Source organism: Engystomops pustulosus, chromosome 4 (genome assembly GCF_040894005.1).
Source record: "Engystomops pustulosus chromosome 4, aEngPut4.maternal, whole genome shotgun sequence".
Classification (NCBI taxonomy): domain Eukaryota; kingdom Metazoa; phylum Chordata; class Amphibia; order Anura; family Leptodactylidae; genus Engystomops; species Engystomops pustulosus.
The window spans coordinates 79,478,803-79,497,132 of NC_092414.1; the positions used below are offsets into that span (position 1 = coordinate 79,478,803).

General features: G+C 40.1%; 1 protein-coding gene across 3 annotated transcripts in view; it reads left to right on the forward strand.

The window, feature by feature from the left end:
• Positions 1 to 18,330, forward strand: part of LOC140126705 (dynein axonemal heavy chain 3-like) — an 883,215-nt gene that overhangs the window by 682,704 nt on the left and 182,181 nt on the right. For all 3 annotated transcript variants that reach the window (XM_072146467.1, XM_072146468.1, XM_072146466.1), the window contains exons 57-58: positions 11,195 to 11,359; positions 15,209 to 15,393. In XM_072146467.1, the coding sequence (XP_072002568.1) occupies positions 11,195 to 11,359; positions 15,209 to 15,393 (350 nt within the window). The remainder of the gene's footprint in view (positions 1 to 11,194; positions 11,360 to 15,208; positions 15,394 to 18,330) is intronic.

Below are 18,330 nucleotides of genomic sequence, written 5' to 3' on the forward strand. Positions count from 1 at the left end.
AGCTGATAGGACTAGTGCTGATTGGAGCTGAAATCACCTGCATCAGTCCAGCAAAGACCAGGTAACTCATTAACTGCTGGACCAAAGTCATCGGGTGTGTCCAGACTCCAAAGGCACAATTCACATTGCACATTACTGTCAGAACTTGCTGCACCACCGCAATCGGGCGTGTCAAAACCCCTGAGACACAATTCACACTGAACGGTTCTGACAGTACCCCCCCTCTTATGAGGGGCCTCAGGACCCTTAATCATTGGACCAGGCTTAGAAGGATTATGTAAATGGTACCGCCGGACCAGACGGGGCGCATGCATGTCCTTAGCAGAGACCCACGTGCGCTCCTCCGGTCCGAAACCCTTCCAGTGGACCAGATACTGTAAGGAGTCCTGTACCCAGCGGGAATTCAAAATTTTCTCCACCTCATACTCCAATTCCCCCTGGACGATGAGTGGAGCCGGAGGAGGTGAAGGCAACACCGGTGGCACATATCTTTTAAGAAGAGACTTATGAAACACAGGATGGATACGAAGAGCATTGGGTAGTTTCAACCTAAAGGTTACCGGATTAATGATTTCCACAATGGTATAAGGTCCAATATATTTGGGTGCCAGTTTCCCTGACTGCACCCTAAGTTTCAGATTTTTAGCTGAAAGCCAGACCTTCTCACCTAGTACATATTGCTGGCCAGATATACGTCTTTTATTAGCATGTCTTTGATAAGACTCTTGGGCTTTTACCAAGTTCTGATGAGCTTGGGCCCAAACTGTGCACAGTTTAGAGAAAATGGCCTCGGCTGAGGGATTAATAGATTCTGCAGAATGAACAGACGAGTACCTGGGGTTAAAACCATAATTACAGAAGAATGGTGACATCTTAATAGCACGTTGTTCATGATTGTTTATAGCAAACTCTGCTAGAGAAATGAAGTCTTTCCACTTATTCTGAGTATCAGCCACAAAACATCTTAGAAATTGCTCTAACGATTGATTGGTCCTCTCTGTCTGTCCATTTGTCTGAGGATGGAATGCAGACGAGAAGGACAGAGAGATACCTAATTTGCCACAGAACTCTCTCCAAAACCTAGCCACAAACTGGACACCCCTGTCGGAAACAACATTCTCAGGCACCCCATGAAGACGTAGAATATGATTAATAAAAAGTGTGGCGAGTGTGCGAGCGTTAGGCAGTTTACGTAGTGGAATGAGATGACACATCTTAGAAAATCTATCCACCACTACCCAAATGACTGTCTTACCCTTAGATAGTGGCAAGTCGGTAATAAAATCCATAGAAAGATGCGTCCAAGGTCTCGTAGGGACCGGTAGAGGATGTAACAGACCCTCGGGTGGCCTACGAGGGACCTTGGACCTAGCACAAACCTCACAAGCTTCGACAAAAGCCTTGACATCTCGAGCCCAAGATGGCCACCAGTAATGGCGTGAGAGCAGATACTTAGTACCTGCCACACCTGGATGACCAGACAAAACAGAACTATGAATCTCTTCAAGAACTCGGAGTCGAAGGTTAGGCGGTACATACAACAAAGAGTCTGGAGTGTTATGAGGTGCTTGACCCTGAGATTCTGCAATCAGGGTCACCAAGTCAGGTTGCAAAATAGACACTACTACCCCGGGTCTTAAAACAGTATCAGATTGAGTTCTGGGTGAACTTTCTAAATCAAAGCTACGAGACAAGGCGTCAGCCTTGATATTACGGGAACCAGGTCGGTAAGTGACTTCAAAATCGAATCTGGTAAAAAACAAAGCCCATCGGGCTTGACGTGGCGAGAGACGTTTAGCATTGTCTAGGTAAACCAGATTCTTATGATCAGTGAGTACCACCACCTTATGTTTGGCACCTTCAAGGAAATGCCTCCATTCATCAAATGCCAACTTGATGGCCAATAGTTCCCTATTACCGATATCATAGTTACATTCAGCTTGAGAGAACTTCTTTGAGAAGAACGCAATAGGTCGCAGGTTAGTGAGAGTGTCCGATCCTTGGGACAACACCGCTCCTACCCCTACCTCTGATGCGTCCACCTCCACAATAAATGGACGTTCAAAATTAGGTTGAGTCAGTACTGGGGCCTCTGAAAAACACTTACGGAGCTTGTCAAATGCTCGGATAGCCTCATGAGACCAGTTGACAAGATCTGCCCCCTTCCTGGTGAGATCAGTAAGTGGTTTGGCTATAACAGAAAACCCCTTAATAAATTTCCTATAATAATTAGCGAACCCCAGAAATCTTTGTAAGGCCTTCAAATTATTGGGACGTTCCCACTTTTCGATGGCCACCACCTTAAGGGGATCCATACGGAAGGAATTAGGGGTGACGTAGTAACCCAAAAAAGAGACCTCCTGGATACCAAACTGACATTTAGACAACTTAGCAAACAGACTGTTTTGTCTAAGCAGTTCCATCACTACCCGAACATGTTTTATGTGTGAAGCCCAGTCGGGAGAAAAAATCAAAATGTCATCTAAGTAGACCACAAGAAAACGACCTAGATGCTGACGAAATATATCATTCACAAAATGTTGAAAGACCGCCGGGGCATTGCATAAACCGAAAGGCATCACTAGATATTCAAAATGACCCTCTGGTGTATTGAAAGCGGTCTTCCATTCATCACCCTCTCTGATTCTAATCAAATTGTAAGCCCCTCGCAAGTCTATCTTGGAAAACCATTTGGCCCCCACAATTTGGTTAAATAAGTCAGGAATCAGGGGTAGAGGGTGTTGATTCTTAACAGTGATTCTGTTAAGTTGTCGATAATCTATACAGGGTCGTAATCCCCCATCCTTCTTTCCCACAAAAAAGAACCCTGCTCCCAATGGGGAGGAAGATGGGCGAATGTGACCCTTCTGGAGACTTTCCTTAATGTACTCCCGCATAGCCTCCCTTTCTGGACAAGACAAGTTAAAAATACGACCTCGAGGAAACTTGGCACCGGGAATTAATTCAATGGTACAGTCGTATGGTCTGTGTGGCGGCAATCCGTCCACAGCTTTTTCATCAAATACATCCGCATAATCGGACAAAAAACTCGGAATACCCTCTTCCATGGAAGAGCACTCAGCAAAAGAAACCACCTCACAATGGGAGTCACATTCAGTACCCCATTTTACCAGTTCCCGGTTTGCCCAATCAAAAACAGGATTGTGCTTCTCCAACCAAGGCAAACCTAAGATCACATCAGACGACAGGTTATGCAGACACAAAAACTTCATACGTTCCACATGAACTGCCCCCACCTTAACCTCAAGGCAGGGAGTGATGTAACGTATATCCCCCTGAGCAAAGGGGGCTGAGTCTGCTCCTGTGACATTAACAGGAGATTGGAGCAGAAGGGGACACACCTCTAGACCGGAAAAGAACATAGGGTTAACAAAATTAGCAGAAGACCCCGAGTCAATCTGAGCATAACCAGAGATGTTTCTCCCTCCCAAAGACAATGAAATAGGCAATAATAACTTATTCTTATTGGTGAAGGTTACCTGTTCGCCTGAGTGACCCCCTCGATAGTCACTCAGGCGTAGAAGTTTTCCGGCGGTGGTCCAGGAAGGGATGGACATTGCCGGACTCGATGTCCTGCTTTCCCACAGTAGAAACATAAGTTGTTCAACACACGATATGCACGTCTGGTCTTGGCATCAGTAGAATCCACTTGCATAGGTTCCTCTGATGGGGGTATAGCAGAAGGGGAAGGACTAGGGTTGGTAACACGAATAGGTGAAGGTCTAAAAGCGTCTGATGTACCTCTCTCCTTTAGCCTGTCTCTCAAGCGTCTGTCAACTCGGATAGCTAATGTCATGCTATCCTCAAGGGAACTAGGAGTGGGATAAGCTACCAACAGATCCTTCAACCGATCATTCAGTCCGACACGAAACTGAAATCGGAGTGCCGAGTCATTCCAAGTGGAGGGACCACTCCACTGCCTAAACTCCGAGCAATATTCCTCCACAGGACGTCTACCCTGCCTCAGACCTGTCAAGTGACGTTCAGCATTAGCTGCACTATCCGGGTCATCATACAGTAGCCCTAGGGCCTGAAAAAACCCATCCACCGTCTGCAACTCAGGAGAACTAGGAGGTAACGAGAAAGCCCATTCCTGTGGTGACCCCTGGAGTAGAGACATAACTATGCCCACCTTCTGGACCTCATCCCCAGAAGAGCGGGGGCGCAATCTAAAAAACAATTTACACCCCTCCCGAAATGCACAGAATCTCTTTCTATCCCCACTGAACTTATCTGGGAGTTGTACAGGTGGCTCAGGTGGTGCTGGGGAAGCCATGGTAAACTGACGTGGGGCCGTCTCCTGCTCATGAAGCCGAACAGCTAGTTCCTGCACCATGGTGTTGATTTGCTGCATCTGTTCCACAATATTTGTCAACGCAGTTCTGCTGTCCATGACAGCGACAGTATATTGGGCTGGCTATTCTGTCAGTATAGGGGGGCAAGACAACCAGACAGTGAGCCCTAAGGCTGAACCCCCCCCACTGTCCCTACCTACTTGCCTCAAGACAGCTCTAGCAACTGCGGACAACCTCGGTGGCGGTCCCTATACTATGTAAGTGACACACGTAACAGGACAAGACAGACAACACAATAAGGGGTAGTCGACAAGCCAGAATCAAAACCAGAAGAATCGCAGTACAAATTCAGTGGGCAAAAAACGGTAGTCAAAAGTCAGGCAGAGGTTCGGCAACGATAACAGAAGGTACAAAGAGGTCACAGGGAAATATGGGGAGCTGGGATATCCAGGTAAGAACAAGACAATAGCCAGCACGCAATTGAGCCACTAGCTGCCTTATAAGTAAAGCTGGAGAGACAGACAAGAAGCTGATAGGACTAGTGCTGATTGGAGCTGAAATCACCTGCATCAGTCCAGCAAAGACCAGGTAACTCATTAACTGCTGGACCAAAGTCATCGGGTGTGTCCAGACTCCAAAGGCACAATTCACATTGCACATTACTGTCAGAACTTGCTGCACCACCGCAATCGGGCGTGTCAAAACCCCTGAGACACAATTCACACTGAACGGTTCTGACAATATGTTCCCGCATTATTAACATTATTGCGGAGCCTGGAGGTGCTCTGCATCATTTTATAACTATATACATCATCCCATTATCATATTTTGTCTACCCTGATATTTGGAGTTAACATGCATGTGAAATGTAAAATGGTATCTGAGTTAGGTCTAAAAAGAAATTTTTATAGTTATGAATTTCAGGTTCCCCTTTCTTATACAACCTCAGATATTCTAATAGTTAATAGAGTGAGCTCAAAGAAATCAGACCCTAACTGGAGTATGGTATAAAAATCTTCACGATGTGGTACGGACCGAAAGAGGAAGTAGTTCTGTGCTTTATTGCTGACACATAACATTATACACTCACCGGCCACTTTATTAGGTACACCTGTCCAACTGCTCGGTAACACTTAATTTCTAATCAGCCAATCACATGGCGGCAACTCCGTGCATTTAGGCATGTAGACATGGTCAAGACAATCTCCTGCAGTTCAAACCGAGCATCAGTATGGGGAAGAAAGGTGATTTGAGTGCCTTTGAACGTGGCATGGTTGTTGGTGCCAGAAGGGCTGGTCTGAGTATTTCAGAAACTGCTGACCTACTGGGATTTTCACGCACAACCATCTCTAGGGTTTACAGAGAATGGTCCGAAAAAGAAAAAACATCCAGTGAGCGGCAGTTCTGTGGGCGGAAATGCCTTGTTGATGCCAGAGGTCAGAGGAGAATGGGCAGACTGGTTCGAGCTGATAGAAAGGCAATAGTGACTCAAATCGCCACCCGTTACAACCAAGGTAGGCAGAAGAGCATCTCTGAATGCACAGTACGTCGAACTTTGAGGCAGATGGGCTACAGCAGCAGAAGACCACACCGGGTGCCACTCCTTTCAGCTAAGAACAGGAAACTGAGGCTACAATTTGCACAAGCTCATCGAAAGTGGACCGTAGAAGATTGGAAAAACGTTGCCTGGTCTGATGAGTCTCGATTTCTGCTGCGACATTCGGATGGTAGGGTCAGAATTTGGCGTCAACAACATGAAAGCATGGATCCATCCTGCCTTGTATCAACGGTTAAGGCTGGTGGTGGTGTCATGGTGTGGGGAATATTTTCTTGGCACTCTTTGGGCCCCTTGGCCCCCTGGTGGAACGGGAGATTCGCATCCTGGATGTGCAGCCGACAAATCTGCGGCAACTGTGTGATGCCATCATGTCGGACCAAAATCTCTGAGGAATGCTTCCAGCAACTTGTTGAATCTATGCCACGAAGAATTGAGGCAGTTCTGAAGGCAAAAGGGGGTCCAACCCGTTACTATCATGGTGTACCTAATAAAGTGGCCGGTGAGTATATAAAAACTGCTTTGGGGAGGGGGACTTCACAGTTAGTAAGGAGTGACTACATAGATGATTGTTTGTCTGATCATATGAACGTAGCACTACAGAATCATTTTCCCATAGTCCATATATGGCTGTGATAGTTTTGATCAGTGGATATGTGAAGTTGGCAGCAGAACTTCTATGTGATTTCCCGGAACTGGCTGGGTACAAGACATCCATCCATTCCAGGAAATATGCTGGTAGTATAAGGCACATACTGGGCGTATGCGCCATCTTAGTTCCAGCAAAATAAAAACATTTGATCAATCATACAGTAATAATCATAGAGCACTACTTCACATGAATGTTGATATTGAATTACATGCTAATATCTTTTTTATGAATCACTTTATTTGAAAACATAATCCTATATTAATAATGAGAAATACAGTAGTTAAGATAAAAAAAATAATTTATTAATATTTCAATGCTTTGTGATTTTACATCATCTGCGCTCACTCAACATGCATAACCACATCCCTCACTCTTTAGCCTGTATTAGCACAAGTTTATTAGTAAGAGAATCTTTTTAAGTATCTGAAGCTTTGTACTTCATGCTTTAATATTTCCTTTTTAGCGCTCTTTCATGCCTTGATCTTTTTGCTTTTTATTGTCTTTGTTGTTCCTTTGTGGTTATGATATTTTACATTTCACCGTGAGGTCTAATGTTAGAAATATAAAAGACAAAAAAATACTTCACAAGTTGGTTTTAATGGCATTAATGAAAAGTAGGTACGATTAACAGCTTTGTACTGTATGGTAACTTGAGTCTTTTAGAAATCAAAGTCATTGCAATTAATCCACACATATGACTTGGTTTTATACTTTTTATCATAAATCGTGTTTCTTTAACCATCTGACACTATATTAATCATTTAAACTGTTTGATAAAAAATAAGGCTATTAACTACTTCAACTATGATACAGAGCAGTAAGTCAATTACTATGGATACTTATGTAAAAAAGGTTACAAACGTTCGGTCTTGAATCAAAAAAGTCCAAGATGAGAATATTTGACTAATTCAACTTTCTAGAACTTTTCAACATGCATCATAGAAGTGGATGCAAGCAGGGGCAGGTTATGGCTACCATGGGTCCTGGGCTGTATGAATTTTATAGCTTCTACAAGTCTAGAATTTGCCATATCAAATGAATTGAAGACACTTGGCTTGTCCGGTGTTATAAGGAACTGGTGTTTAACCACAGTATAATGTTTAGGCTTTTATGAAAAAGGTACTATCTATCATTTTATTTGAAGGTTACTTGTAACCAAGAGATCCACCCAATATCCTATCTAATGATCAAGGAACAGGATAAATTGGGGGGGATGAATTAATTTGTGTTGCAAGGTCTGCTTTCTGGCGCCCAACTTTTCAGTCCGATTTTACATTGTGTCGCATGATAGGTCTAAATGTTGCACCACAAAAAGAATGCAAGAAAAGTATGAGAAAATAAAAGCTGCACTACAAAAAAACAACACAAGGTCTAAGAGACAGGGAAGCTAGATTGTGGTGTAGACAGTAAGTAAATCTGGCGATACAGACACAAAGAAGAGAACTAAGGTATTGCCTGCCAAAAAGCATGCAAAAAGGCAAGAATATATTCCTCTATTGAGTTTCAGAATAAAATGAGATTAACTTCAGTATTTGGTGTCACAGTACTATAACTAAAGTACTAGAAACCACTAGGATGCACCATAAGATTAAATAGAGGGATAGTTTTTTTCTTTTTACCTTATTTATTTAGACGCATTGTCAGCCACCATTTTCATCTGTTCCTTTACTTAAATGCACAATCACTGCATTGTTCTAAAAAAGTCTCTTAGGTTGCATTCGCACAGTGCACTTAGATTGGGTTTTGCGACAAATCAAATGCAACAGGGAGGAGCATGGCTCGATTGCATATGCGTTTCTACTGAATTTCATGTGATAGGGAACAAGCACTATGGGGCACATTTACTTACCCATCCCTGCACGATCCCAGAGGACCGAGGAGCTGCTGCAATTCACTTACAGCGTGCGCCCGATATCCTGCATGTATCACTTCTCCGATCAGGTCCGCCTGAGTTCACCTTTTCTTGCCGGTGTAAGTAAGTGCATTATATGCGACACAATCCGATTGCGTGCGACAAAAACCCCTGTTAAATGTGGTGCAAAATGGAAATCGTCGGGAAACCCGACAGAAATGAGGTCCACAGACCCTTAGTAAATGTGCCCCTATGTGTTTTGCATGTAAACAAAGCGCATGAAGGGGTGCTTGTTACCATTCACATGCATTTATTGATATCTATCTTGATATTAGTCAGACACATCCGTCCCTCTATCTCTGACCAGCCCATCTGAACCAATTGAAAAATTTGAGCTCCCCTTCCCATTATTAAGTAATAATGCAATTAGGTCCTCCACATTTTCAATGAATCATTGTAATGTTTTAATTACTGTTTTTTTATGTAGAGCTAGGTTATATACTGAATACCGTATATAGCTATTGGGTAAAAATGAGTTAAAGGGAACCTGTGAGCACATTATTCACAAATACAGCTAGTGGCAGGTTCCCATAGAGCCCTAGAAACTAACTGACACCCTTTTTTAGCTAAAAATTGCTCCCCTCAGATTACCAGATATTCAACTTAATAATTTACCTGGTGTCTAAGCATGTCTATAGTGAGTCAAGTTGGGCATGGCCTCCTTGGGCTATCTCTGCATGCAGCAGTATAGTCATGTGACCAGGGTGACAGGTCCTTTAGCCTTATAATATTAGAAAACTGTACACCAAGCATATTTCTCATGAAATCAGAGCAAATCAGATCACATGAAATCACAGCAGCCTGCATGGAGAGCAGTAGAAGTAGAGGAAAATAATTTTTAGCTAAAAGAAGGGTGTCAGAGTAGTGTTACTAGGGCTCTATAGGATCCTGCCACTAGCTGTATTTATGAATAAAGTGGTGTCAGGTTTGCTTTAAGTATATTAAGTCTGGCCCTCTAAAACCATTCCAATTTCTCTTGTGGCCCACCTTTGTAAGTTGCGGTTTTGGTATATAATGCATAAATATGATAACATGAGCTTCTTGTTTTCAGTGCTATATTAAACTTGAGAAACTAGACCACCTGTTTTTTTCTCTTTCTCTAAATGTAAAGGTGGATTTTTTTTTATTACAGTTTTACTGTCACATAAAACTGAAGTTCCTTTATTCTTCTCTAGAATACTTCTGTTTCCTTACATTTTGCCCAACATATCTTTCTCCAACTGTAAGAAGATATATTGTGTTTTCTCTCAAGCGCTGGATTTGTAGAATAAATTTTATGGTTTCTCTTTTAGTCAGCAGAGTTTGTTAGATGAAAGAGTGTAGGGGTTGGCTATATCTTTTTCTTATCTTTTAGGTGACATCTTGTCTTTCTTTAACTTAAACATCAATGCTCTCTAACTCTTTTCACTCCAACATTTTGCTTCAAACCTGAATTTTTTAAGCTTTGGGAGAATGTGACAGGCGGAATAATGTCAAACTGTTCCAGCGACTGCTTAATATTTCAACATGTTTACTTATGTAGTGCATTTTCTTCATCATATCACAGTTTAGTTAACAAGGCAAAATATTTGATTCTCGATCTTGTATAATACATCTGATCAATGCATCATTTTATACATCAGTCTGTAAGAAAAATGCTAAATATTATGTGGCTTGACTGAATATTTGCATTGACAAATAATTCATTTTTAGAAAGTGTTTTTTTTTTTTTTTGCATATTTTATTACACAGTGAGGCATTTAAATAATGATTCTACTTCCAGAGATAATGGAATCACAAATGTGCTCAAATCTAGGAACAGTTACTGAATCCAATTTTCCTGAATTTCCTATTTACTATGATCCTGAATTCTATAATTTTTTAACACATACCTTTTCTGTTTCCCAGCTCTCTGTACCTTAAAAAATATTATGTTTTTATTCAAATAAGCTTCCCTCTGCTAATGCAATTATTTTCTTTTTGTACACAATGATTCACATCTTGCACAGAAAAAAGGTGTAAAAAGATTTTCTTTCGCACACTGCACCCTCTACAGGAGAACTGCACAGTTTGCACTATTTTTGATAAGTGTGGGCCAATGTATAATGTCTTTTCTACTGGCCCATTTTCCAGTCCTTGCTATAAATCTTTTCTGGACTTTGCTAGTGTTTTGTGGACTTCCTTACATTTCCTTTACATTTTTCCTGCATTTTACTGCTTGGTTTTGAGTCATATCTGTACAACCATTCTTCTGTGTTACTCCTGTTTTTGGCTCTGTGTTTACACATTAGCGGAACGTTGACCAGTTGTCACCTACTGTCTACGGTAGAATAGGCAAGCAGGTATGGACAGCTGGGTGGGTTTAGCTTTAGGGTTCACTGTTCATGTCTGAACTTTCCTCATGTATAGCAGCATTATAGATAGGTCATATGACATTAATCAGCCACCTGGGGAATGTGGAGCCCATCAAGTACAAGATGGACACATTTAACCCCAGGTAAAAGGTTAGTCATCAAAACAGAAAAAAGTTATAAAGTGATCAAATACAACAACAATATGTTTTTTTTGGTGAAAATCATCAAGTGATGATGCGCTAAATGAACACGTTTTCTTATTTATGTATTATGAAATCAGCACAGGCAAGAAGTTTTTATTCCCCTTAATTTAGTACAATAAAAAAGACTGTACTGGATGTCATATGTACTGGCTAAGACTTTTCTACCATTGTATTATGAAAACACTGAGAATTTGCCATTAATTACTGCTATTTTGTATCTTAGGAATTTGATAAAGACAATATTCCGTCAAAGGTTATTGCCCAGATAAGAAGAGATTTTATCAGCAATCCAGAGTTCCAGCCAGCTGTCATTAAGAATGTCTCTTCAGCCTGCGAAGGGCTTTGTAGCTGGGTCAGGGCTATTGAAGTCTATGACAAGGTTGCCAAGGTAACGACTGTGTCCTAAGATTCTTCATAGACATCAAACTTTCATCTTGTTAAATTTGTATAGGCAAAGCATGGTGAGATGAATGTTAATACAATTTAAGGACAGCTTGGTTCTTTTCTGTTTATTTATTCATACAGACTTAAATAGTTGTCTTAGACTTCTTGTGTCAACCTCCAGTTTGTACAATAGATATATAATTTAATTTAATAATATCCATTTAATTTAATTAATATCCATGCAGTAAGAAAAAAATAAAATAAATAAATATATATATATACATATATATATATATATATGTATGTGTGTGTGTGTGTGTGTGTGTGTGTGTGTATATATATGTAGAGTGAATCAGTAATATTTTTCCACTAACTTAACTTGCAAATGCAGGTGCATCAAAGTTAATAAAAATATATATGTTGTATTCTGTGTAGACGCCCAAATAATTTACGGCTATGTTCCCAGGGGATAATTTCTGTTATCATTCCGGCAAACTTCTTTTGTTTGTTGCCTGAAGGATGACAGTTTGATTACAACGATCCTTGCCTGAAAACGGATCCCTCATTGGTGTGTCAATCTTTGTTGATTATCCGTCACAGGATATAAGCCTTCATTTTAGTGTTGTCTATATATTGGAGGCTTTTCAATATCTTCATCGTAGCTGTTTCATGCCTGTCTTTTATTATTTTCATTCATTGAGTGTGACTTTACTACAAAGAGCCAGTAATACTTTAAGCTTGAAGGTCACTATGAGTTCATACAACACATTAAAAAAATATGAGCATGACATAGAAAAGTAACCTGAGAAATCTGAGAATGGGTGTACAACATGTTGTATGCTACATTAGTCCCAAATATGTATCATTATTAACCTTTCCACATTGCTAGCTGATCAGCTTTTCAGAACAATATATTTTTTGCAATGTTGTGGCACTAAGTCATATACATAACTATATGCGGCCATCCAAAAGGTATGTTGTGCATCAAGGACTTTGCTAGGTGGAGCTCCAGCAGCAGATGGCAGCATGATGACAACAGGGAAAGGTGCAGCTTTCGATGGAGGCAATGATACATGTCCATATACATGTAGAGACATACTTAATAGACAACATTTATTGATAAGTGGCCAACCCTCTTAACATTCTAGCCAGAGGCTACTGTAGGTGTAAAACTACAAGAGGTTGAAGCCATGCTGAAAATTTTAACGGTCAGGTGCTGAGGCCAAGATAATCACAGCACGTTGCTCGCCATGGGGCATGTATCCCCCAAGTTGCTCAATGTGAGAACAGTTTAGTTTAAGTTTTGCTTATTTTTTATTTCTGCAAAGGGGGCATTATAGTTGAGAAGTACACAAAATAAATAACTAAATATGGGCCAAAAGATGACAACCATTTTGTGGGGGCTCAAAGGAGGGCTAATATTGTTTGGATACATAAAGGTTGGACATTGCTATAGTGAGGAGGCGTATAGAGAACCTGTAACCACACTGCCCCAATGCCCACAAACAGTACCTTCTTCTGTAATACACATATCCTGTAATGTACATATCCTGGATGTCTTTTTAGTATGAATGCAGCATGAATGAAAAAATCATATTTTATTCTTTTTTATGATCCAGTAAGGCAATCAGGTAACCCTACCTCCTACAGACAGTTTGTTGTGCCCCCTCAATGCATCTGGGATCCCAGCCCTCCCTCCTAATTGTGATGTCATCCTTCGGCTATCTGGAGATCTAGGAGGCAGGGCTGAGCCAGGTTCATGGAGTGGGCAGAGGCTGGGTTACCTGCATCATGCAAAAGAATAAAAGATTATTTTTCATTCATGTTAAGCCTAGAAATATCCTAAAAAGACCTCCAGAGGACCTACAGAAGAAGGTACTGTTTGTGGGCTTGGAGGGGTATAGAAATAAGTGTTCATTCTTTTGTCTGCATACGAATCCTGTGAAACTGTGCATATTTTCATATACAAGAGAGACAGGTGGCCCTCTATTACATTCTATCACATTGAGGGTAGGGGGGTGTTTGCACAAATGAATAGTGAAATGAAAGGATGCAACACTAAAATTAAAGGAAACCTGTCACCAGTTAAAAATTACATTCCTGGGGACAGGTTCCAATAGCCTAGGCTTTGTCAGCATTCTGAATCATTTTAGTAGTTTATATAAATGTTATTCACATTACCTGTCTTCCTGCCCGGGGAGGGTGAAGCTGCAGCCTGTGTGTGCCTTTGTCAGTCTCCTCACCTCAACATTCATTCAGCTCCCTCACCACTTCCCACTTCCTGTCATGTGCATTGAGTAGGCAGGGGAGGTAGTTGGAAAGTGTGGAATAGAGAAAGAATACATGAGAAGTCACAGACAGACACAAGCTGCAGCTCCCCCTCCCCCAGGACTCACCACACACTGCTAGCAGGTAGCCAGGTAATGTAAAATAAACTATTATAAACTACTGAAATTCTTCAGAATGCTGACAAAGGAATTTTTTTAAAATCAGCATAGAATAGGCTACTGGAACTTGTCACCAGATAAAAATTACATTCCCGGTGACAGGTTCCCTTAAAGTATAAATACAGCAAAGAAAAGTAATAAAATAATTTGCTTGGGTTAGCTCTAAGCAATCTTATACATTCCACACCAGAAGCAAAATGTTCTTCAATGAGAGAGGTAATTCAATGACAATAATGAAGTCAATACATCTAATTCAGTGGAGCCTCCTATAAAAACATGCATCATGCTTTCATACCCCATTGACATGCATGTATTAGCATGAAATGTAAGTCAAATAATATTCCAATTAAGCTAAAGCCCCCAGTAGCTTATAAATAGGTGTATGTAAAAAAAAAAACCAATAAGTTAGGCAGCTGGCAGGTGCTGACTGTATCCATTAGCCATGTATGGAGAGAACTCCTATATATATCCTATATATACACGTGTTTGATGACAGTTAAACGTAATTGTGCGCTGAGCAGCCATGAAATCAGTTAAGATAACCACAGCTACATCTGTATGTCTTCATTACTTAAAATTTAGAGCACTTTCTAAACATGAAATACAAGCTATATCCTACAGGAAAACATTTCACATTTACCACACATTGAATGGGTCTGTGTGTATCCAGTTCAGCCCTGACCGCAAAATAAACTTAGTGTGGATTCAGACCGACAATGTCAATTGAAAGATTATTTAGTTCTGTCCAAACAGGAAAAATATTTTCCTTCTCTTTTTCTGCTACTGAAATAATCAATGTTCTATGTGATGTTCAATTAGTTTATGAAGGACAACATTTGCATTTACAAAATTGTTTAAATAATGCTAAGAAACTTTTCTTCAAGCAAACTTTATTGCAAGCAATTGTTAAAACCTATTCTGTACATCTTGTGTATTTCATTTTCCAAACATATTTAGCTATTAGACCTTTGCACCATCCATTCCTTTATTGTTAAAGGTCATTTGTCTTATCACCTTGTCACAAATGATGAGAGTCTTGACAATATCAAGAGAAATCCATGCTGGCTAGCTTTTGTTTTATGTATGTAATGTGCCAAGAGGCAAAGCAAGGGGTCTTCTATTAACAGCAGGGTGGTAAATATTTTAAATGAGACGGGAACTGCTTTTCTAAAAATATCTTATTCTATCACCTTTAGTAAGGAATGTGATTATATTTCTAAAGCAACAGATAAAAATGTGTGAAAAGGCTATAATGCTGCTAAAGAATAAGTAATAATTTTTCAATTTTTATACTTTTTGTAAAAAAAAATTATCACTAAGAGTTTAACTAAACCTAAGAGCTAAGCACAAAACCGCAAATATAGAACATTTTTTAGGTTTCAACTCATTCTACATTCATTTTCAAGATTGTAGCCCCAAAACGCCAAAGACTGGAAGCAGCAGAGGCCGATTTAAAGATTCACATGGAGAAACTCAAAGTCAAGAGAAAAGAGCTAAAAGAAGTAAGTGCCAAGCTCAAACATCTTCAGGATCAGTTATCTCAAAAGCTGGAAGAGAAGAGAATCCTTGAAGAAAATATAAATATGACCAAGTAAGTAATTCCCAAATTGCTTGAAAGACAAAATCAATATAAACTATTGACACAATATAGAAATAGTTTTCTACTGTCTCATGTCACATTTTTTGCACAATTTTGGCTTATACACGAGTATATACGCTACCATATAACTCGATTTAACTGCTCAAAAATTTACACTTCAATGAATGCATACATTTCTACACAGACACTAAGTAAACAAAGAAACATTGGGAACTTCAAAACTATCTTCCTAGGTACAATTGCCTGTTGACAAATATCCTTTTAGATCACCTTCACCTTGTAATTAGCATGAAATACACTGTATTATATGCCTGGTTACAATTGATTGAGGAATAATATTATTTCGGGTCACTTTTCCCTTTAGTTATTGTTGTATATTGCTGCGTGCAATTGACATTTGAACAATATCTTAACAGTGGCTTCTTGCCCTTCGTTACTGTTAAATCCACTATTGTACCTTATTGGGTGCAGTTGGCATTTGAATACAGGCGGTTCCCTACTTAAGAACACCCAACTTACAGATGACCCCTAGTTACAAACGGACCTCGGGCTGTTGGTAATTTACTGTACTTTAGCCCTATGTTATAATAAACAGCTATAACATTTATCAAAGGTGTCTGCAATTAAGATTCTAAAGACAATCCAACATTTTTAAAATCCAATTGTCACAGAGACTAAAATTTGTCTGGGATTACAATTATAAAATATACATAAAAATTCAACTTAAGAACAAACCTACAATACCTATCCTGTACGTAACTAAGGGACTGCCTGTAATATCTTGAGATGGTTGCCTTTTCTCCTTCCATTACTGTGAAAACCACTGCTGTGTCTTATTGGGGGCAATTCATATGAAAATCCTGAGGGGGTCACCTTCCTTCTTAGTTACCATAAAATCCACATCTGAATCTGAGTGCAAATGGCATTTAAATAATATCTTGAGGGGTCACATTCCATTTTAGCTACTTGTGTGCATACAAGGTACTATCTGCCTGGATGCAATAGAAATTAGAATTTATTTAGGGGTCACCTTCATCTTTAGTTACTATAAAATCCATTGCTGTACGTTATTGGGTGCAAATAATATTTGAATAATATATTAAGGGTGACACCTCCCCTTTTAGTTACTGTGAAATCCAGGGCTGTATTTTATTGGTTTCAAATAACATTTTCAAAATAAATATCTTTAGGGGGGGGGGGTCACCTTTCACTTACTTACCGCGGTAACTGAGTTTCAAAGACACACAACTGATTTGAAATCTGCCCAGGGATTAGAGACAATATCAAAGTCGGTAGATAAGTAGTAGGTAAATAAAGATAATTGGGGAAATTAATACTTGGGGGTGGTAAATGGTTCAAAATAGATCGGGGCATTGTGACATAAGATGGTGCTCCTCAAAGGGGGGAGAAATAGAGGAGCAAACATAGAGAGATAAGAGAGATAATAGAAAGCAACATAGAAAATAGTGGAAGCATAGAGAAATAAGCAGGGGAAATATTAAGAGATGGGAGTACAAGTAGCTTAGAATGTGCATCATAGGGAGATGGGGAATAGAAAAAAGTGGAGTACAATATAAATATGGGCATATTGTGATATGTGGAGGTCAACATAGATATAGGGGCACATTTACTTGCCCGGCCTCTCGAGTTCACCAAAAGTGCATTGTCCGACGATAATTCACTAAGCTCGTGCATCTGATATCCTGCATGTGTCACTTCCCCGCTCAGGTCCAACAGAGTTCACTTTCTTCTTCCTGGTGCATGTAAGTGCTTGGGCTTGCGACACAATTTGAAAGTTAAATTCCGGGCTCAGTCCGAATCAGTAGGATTGTCCGATGGCAACAATGTATTTACATTTATAGTAAAAAATGGTGCCACGATTTGCATAGGATGGGTGGAATATGGGCAGGAATCAAGCCAATGTCACTACTTGCAACATTTTTACAACATGAATATTTCGTATTGTTGTTAAATCAAAACAAATAGATGAAAAATATACAGATAAATCAATAGATACATATGTTACATGGAGGCAAATATATATGATGAGAGAAACATATAAAAAGATGTAAACAAGCATCACTAAATATTGTGGCTGCAAAACATAATATAATAGATATCATAAGAGTAAAAAGATAATATAAAAATGCATATACTGTATACGCTTTGCAATAAAGGAAATTCCAGCAGGCATATAACTTGTGTTGTATATGCGGTTCATTCTCAAGAACAACTATTTCACTTTCTATGGCAGGGCATAGCATCAGTAGGTTGGCATGGCCATGGGGACATGGGTGGTCCCTAGCTTTGCCAACTTCATTACAGGGTGCCTTGCATTAGAAGAACATCAAAATATTTAAAAGGTATATAGACAATCTATACTTCCTATGGGAAGGATCCAATCTGTGGCACTTTTATGGAGCAATTATCTAAATAGCAACTCCTGGCGGGTCAAATTCACAGCTCATACTAGCAAGGTAGAAATCACAATCTTCTAGCTCCCAGCCAACTTTCCTAACACAAGAGAACCACTTCCATCATAAATGGGCATGTTTTAAAAGCAGGGGAAAAAATGTCTGTGCTGCAAATCCTTGAATCATAATCAGAATATGTTTCAATCAAATACGATCAAATACCACCAAAGAACAATTCTCCATAAAATATAACCTAAATTGCAAGTCAGATTATGTATTATGTATATGCGGAAAACAGTATGTGAGGTGCACCATTCAAACATTGCAGATCATATTCCATCAAGTATTTTGTCACGGGTGCTCCCGCGATCCCTGTCTCGGATCGCGGGCGCATCCGTGCACCCCCGTTTGCCCCCGCTGCAGGCCGGTCAGTGAACTCACCTCTCCCGGCTCCTGCTCTTCCCCGGACTGCCGTGCGCGCGCGTCCCCGCCTCCTAGGGCGCGCGCGCGGCTC